This window comes from Mesoplodon mirus, assembly GCF_964341445.2.
Source record: "Mesoplodon mirus genome assembly, chromosome: 2".
NCBI lineage: Eukaryota > Metazoa > Chordata > Mammalia > Artiodactyla > Ziphiidae > Mesoplodon > Mesoplodon mirus.
Genome location: NC_138977.1, coordinates 208,466,364 through 208,472,363, shown reverse-complemented (window position 1 = coordinate 208,472,363; position 6,000 = coordinate 208,466,364). Strand labels below are relative to the sequence as shown.

Sequence of the window (6,000 nt, the reverse complement as noted above, 5' to 3'; positions counted from 1 at the left end):
ATTTGTTGATACCTGAATATATTTTAAAGGGCAGTTTAAAACATCCCATCATCCCCTTGGCAAGCAATGAGAAGAGTCTGCATATTATTCTCCCCAGTGTTCTTTCTGTGGTTCTTCATGAAATTGATCTGAAATGCAAGACACCTTGTGTCAATGGTATCCAAGGGGAGCCAAGTATTTTGAGAGCTATTAAAAGACATTGTTCTAATGATGAGACATAAAATGTGATTTAGTGCAGCTGAAGCCAAGATATCCATCAGACAGAGACCTAGGAAAAGGGGAAGAAGAAAAACCAATGTGACAGTTAATTCAGTCGGTGCAGTAAGGTTCTGTTAGTAGTGAACAGACCACTATATTCATATAAGGTGTATGTGGCTATAACCACATATAACATTACCCCCAACGCTTAAATGAATAAAAGCCAATATAAATAGGAGAATACACATTTTCCCTTCAGCCTAAATAAACTCGCTCACTTGTTTCCAAAAGTAATTGTTCCACATTACTAAAAAATGATTCAAAGAGCTAATTAGAGTGCCTGGCACATAGCAAATTGTCAATCAAGTCACCTGTAATTATTTGGATTTGGAGTAGCAACAGTGTTGCAAAAAGTCAAGAACATATTAGGAATAAGATGCCTGGGTTCAAGCCTTGCCTCTTGCACGAAACTGCCATGTGACTCTGCATAGCTGTTTAACGTAATCTTTAAAGTGGGGACAATGATAGTACTCAGCTGAGATAAATTTTGTAAAAAACCAAATGATCGGGCACATGTATAAGCCTTAGCCTGGTTTCCAGCACATGGACACATCTGATCTACAGAATGTTAGCTTCTAGCAGTTGTGCAGCTAGGGCGGGCACACTAGTGTTGCTCTGCTAGCCAGTTACTTATTGAGCACTTCCATGGGCCAGGCACTGAAGGACGTGCTGGGGAAAGGAAAGATGAACAGGGGAGACATGGTCCTTATCCACATGTTGCTTGGAGGGGGGGGTGGGTATTAACAAAAAAACATTCAAATAAAATAATTGAAGCCTGTAACATGCTAAGGAGGAACTAAGAAAGGACTGATGCAGAAAATGTGGAAGATACTTCTTCTTAGTTAGGGAGTCAGGGAAAGTCTGTCTAAGGAAGTACATTTAAAGTGAGGGTTTCAAAGAAAAGGAGTCCACCATGTGAATGGGGTTGATGGTGGGCGTTCCAGGTAGGTGGAACAGCATTTGCAAAGGTCATGAGTTGGAAAAAACTTGGCACATGGGAGGAAGGGATCGTCCAGAGTGACTGAAGCATATGGATGAGGAGGGGGAGTGTTACCAAATGTGATTGAGGAATGGACAGGACCTAGCTCATGCAGGCCTGATGGGTCGTGGTAAGGAGTGTAGGTATTCTGTTTGCAAAGGTAAGTTACTGAAGCTTTAAACAGTGGCAAGGAATGGTATTTTTTATACTTTTTTTTTTTTTTTTTTCTTTTTGCGGTATGTGGGCCTCTCACTGTTGTGGCCTCCCCCGTTGCGGAGCACAGGCTCCGGATGCGCAGGCCCAGCGGCCATGGCTCACGGGCCCAGCCGCTCCGCGGCATATGGGATCCTCCCAGACCGGGGCACGAACCCGTATCCCCTGCATCGGCAGGCGGACTCTCAACCACTTGCGCCACCAGGGAGGCCCTTAGAAGCAACTTTCTATTTGAAAAAGGCTTGGATTTTGAGAAATTCTTTGTACTTTTCAAAGCCCATTCACCTACTATAAGTCTTAATCTGAACGTTTGAATAGTAGCAGGGGAGCTAGGCTGGGCAGACGTTATAATCATACAATTATAGAATTTTAGGAGTGAAAGGGATTTTAAAGGTCATCTAATGCAACAACTTAGTTTTAAACCTAGGAAGCTGATAGATTGCTATTTGTCATAGATTCCACAGCAAACTAATGGCAGAGCATCCAGCACCCACATGAAGTTTTCCTATTGAGTCTTAAGGCATGTGTTAGTAGCTCTGGGCTAGGCACGAATGCCACAGGATAGATGGAGCACCATGCCTCCTTTCCTGTATGTATTTGCACACAGAAATATAATAATAGGCTTACAATAAATATTTATGAATTAATGACTGACAGATTTCCTACCATGTAGGGCACTGTGTCCAAGTACTATGGATAAAATGGCAAACAATGAACTGGTTACTTCTTCCAAGTTGCTCACAACGTAGCCTTCCCGTCCTCAGTGAGTGTGCAGTCTCTTAGGGAAGCCAAGATACGCCCACAAAATGCAGTAAGATTGGATTCAAATACAGTGAGTGCTTTAGGAGGTCAAGGAAGAAATCTAAGCGTGATAATTGATGGGAAAATCCCCCAGAATACACACACACACCTGCGATCTTTTAATTACATCATTCTCTGCTGATGCTGGGACACACAGACTCTTCCCAAGGTAAGGTCAAGATGCCAACTCACTGAGACTAAGAAGGGAAAGAGCAGAAGCCCACTCATCCTTATTTTCTCAACTGAGGAAGAAAAAGAAAAGAAAAAAGAAACAGCCACAGAGACTGATAGAAACAATTAAACAGGAATAGGAAGTCCCCAGCACAGTGACCACTCCGCCAGGTCCGGGCTGGCCGCCCCCACGGGAGGGGCACTCGGGCTCTGCCCGGAGGCCGGCGGCCGCGGAGGCGCACAGCGCGGCGGCGCGGAGCGGGCGGCGGCGGCGGCGGCGGCGGCGGCGGCGGCGGCGGCGCAGGCGAGCCCAAGGGGGAGGGTCGGCGGCGCCTCCAGTCCCCGCAGCCAACCGCGCGAAGCGCAGCTCGGGAGCGGGACGCGGCGCTCGAAGCCCCGGCAGCGCCCGCCCTCCCTTCCGTGTTGCCTGCCCGCGCGCCAGCGCCCGCTCAGCCCGTGACTTCACTTCGGCTCCACCCCCGCGTGGCAGCGGCTCGCTCCGTCCGAACCCGCGCTCGGCACCAGCCCAGCCCGGGCAAGCGGCGGCCGCCACCTGCCCCGAATCGCCTCTGCCCGCCCCCACCGCGGCCCAACTTGGATGGAGTTGGGGTCCTGAGCTCCTGCTCCTCGTAGCCGGCCAGCGGAGAGCCCCGCGCCGCCACCTCCGGTCCGGGACCCCCCTCTCCGCTCCTCTCCGCTCCTCTCCGCTCCCGCAATGGGAAAAGTTGGCGCCGGCGGCGGCTCCCCAGCCGGGCTGAGCGCTCTCCTCGCCGGCGCGGGGCTCTTAGTCCTCTGCGCCCCGGGCGCCTGCGGCGGCGGCTCCTGTGCTCCCCTGCTGCACCCCAGCTCGGCCCCACGCTGGTCTCCGACCCGAGGGGGGCTTAATCACCTGGGGCCGCGAGGCAGGGCTCCTGCCACGCCCCTGCTCGGACGCCCCCTGTTTGCAGTGGCCCCCGGAAACCGAGCGCTGTCCCTGGAGCGGGCCCCGGGCACTGGGGCATCGGTGGCGATTGCTCCACGCTCTGGCCGGAGGAGACGTAGTGGAGAGAATCAAGAGAAGGCGGAACGGGGAGAGGGCACGAGAAGACGCCCCCGGGGAGTGCTAAGGGACAGAGGGCAGCAGGAGCCTGGGACTCCGGAGCGGGACCCGGACAAAGCCACTCGCTTCCGGCTGGAGGAGCTGAAACTAACCAGCACTACGTTCGCGCTGACAGGCGACTCAGCACACAACCAAGCCATGGTCCACTGGTCTGGCCACAACAGCAGCGTGAGTATAATGGGACTGAGGGCAAAGGGGTGGAAGATGGAAAGGGTTAAAGTCGGCTGTGTGATCTGATTGAGAATTTGGGGAAATGGGGTTTCTGGACTTGAAACATTGAGCAAACTAAAGTCTTCCCTGCCCGCCTCCCCAGGGATTTAATGTCACCAACTAGGAGACCGCCCCTTTCCCAGCAACACCGGAGTCCTCTCCAAACCTCTAACAAAGCTTTATACTGGGCAGGCAGATCCCTGTTTTCCGCTTCTTTGGTCTCCTTTGTGTAGGATGGAGCCGAAGACCAGGCAAACAGAGCGGGTTAAAGTATTCTGAATGCAGAGGTGAAAGGGTTAAAATTCCAGGCAGTCTGGCGTTCCCTCCAGTGACTTTCCCTTTAACTTGCTAGACTTATGGATGAGAGCACGTAAGATCAAAAAGTCTTAATTTGTGGCTTTTTAATTTTATTTTTGTGCGAAGCTCCTAACCCCCTCTTCCCAGCACGGAAGAGAAATTCAGTGGATGGTAAGGAGCCCTTAATGTATTCTGTTTCTGGGGACCAAGTGGATGCAAGTTTCAGGACGGGAACTCTCCAGCATCTTCTAACAGCACCAGCCAGTGTGTTTTGAGAGCTGGGGCTTTCCAGCCTGTGAATGAGTGGTTGTTCTCTGGCTTGATCTGCCCCAGGAAGATCAGATATGTCCCTGTGACAACAACTCCCTGTTCTCCCCCATTGCCTGACCTTCTCTAGTGAAGAACACAAATAAAGACGTAGCTCTCCCTTTCTTAAGGGAGGAGAGGGATTGCTGGGTTTCCAGGAGGCTGTCACTGGGGAGCGTGGGTGCAAGTCCATGAGCTGTGTCCAAGATCAGGGAAGGTTTTAGATATTTGGAAAAGCCTGCATGTCTGGAATTTGAGGGAGCTCTTCCAGTTTAAACTGCACCTGGAAACTTCAAGGAGCTGAAATAGTAAAGAAAGAGCTTTGGTGGTGATAACTGCAGGTGATTTAGAAGTATGGAAACTTCACCAGGCTGCATTGAAGCAGACAAGAAAATAAAAACCAAGGATGGGTAAACTGAAAAAAAAAAAAAAAAAAAGCAAAGTTTCAGCTTCTATCAGGTTACTGAGATTGTAGTATTTTTACTATGCACAGTCTGTGCATCCTGGTACATTTCAAAATGTTTTCAATTGTGATGTTATTGCCAGAAACCTTCCCAGGGAAGTGCCACTTTAGTGAATTGTGCTCACTGTCAGCTTTGTTAATGAAAGTTGTGAACATTTTAAAATAAGAGGCTGTTATTATGGATTCCTTGGGTACATAGATATAAATTGTATTAAGGCAAATCGTGATAAATAGTATTTTGTATCATGTCTCTGTCCTGAGAGCCTCAGCACGGTTTTCCCTACAATTCAGCCTTCGTGACCAAGGCTATGGTTTTATATGGTTCTCCGGACTGGTTTAATCAAATAATTGAAGCTGAAATTCTTTTCATTCAAGTTCCGGAGACCCTTGCCCTCATTCCTTACCTTAACTGTCCTATCTTTCATATCATAACCACTAAAAGTAATCCCCCAATTTGAACTTGAATCTTCTTAAACTGATTAAATAACTTTCGCACTGCTTTAGATGATTAACTCAAAGCTTCTAGCTTTAAGGGGCAATTTTAAACACATCAAACATATTAAATCTTGTACCAAGAAGTAAAGGACTCTGGACTCAAAATATTTCTGGCTTTTAATGTAATTCAAGCCGTAAAATATCACTCACCCATTAGACCTCTAGTTCACCTATTGAAAGATCTTGGAAAGAGCAAGAAAAGGAAAGTACATCTTTGGCAAGTTTTAAACTCCGTTTAAGAAATGGTGCCAAGCACTGCCAGCCTTTTTTTTTTTTTTTTTTAATGGTGCTTATAAACCCAGTCAGGCTTCTTAGGGTCAGGGCTTGAAGGGGTGACATGTAAGGAGGTTTGAGATAATGTAGGAAATAATCAAGGTGCTAAAAGTTGGAGCACTCAAATCGTGTAAACGAATGAGATTTCTATCCTATTAAGTCTCTCATTCTATAAGGACATACCCTCCATCCCTGCCCACTTACATACAAATTTTGTTGTTTTTCTTCAGTGTATATGTATAGGTAACAGAGGAAGAGAACTAGTCTTGTATCAGTATCCTCCACAAAGTAGTCCCAGATTCATAGGAGAGAGAAAGTTTAAAACACATTTTGAAGGTAAGGGAGGCAGAAAGAAACTTTTCTAGGCAACTTTGTGATGTGAAAAGCAGAGTGGAGATCTGAGTTCTGGTTCTGCCTATTTGTGGTTTGATCTTG

General features: G+C 48.1%; 1 protein-coding gene across 7 annotated transcripts in view; it reads left to right on the top strand.

Annotated features, from left to right (window-relative positions):
- Window positions 1–2,509: 2,509 nt before the first annotated feature.
- The window catches only part of SORCS1 (sortilin related VPS10 domain containing receptor 1), a 562,818-nt gene continuing 559,327 nt past the window's right edge, over window positions 2,510–6,000 (top strand). For all 7 annotated transcript variants that reach the window (XM_082611124.1, XM_082611122.1, XM_082611123.1 and 4 more), the window contains exon 1: window positions 2,510–3,689. In XM_082611124.1, the coding sequence (XP_082467250.1) occupies window positions 3,138–3,689 (552 nt within the window). In that variant the 5' untranslated portion in view covers window positions 2,510–3,137. The remainder of the gene's footprint in view (window positions 3,690–6,000) is intronic.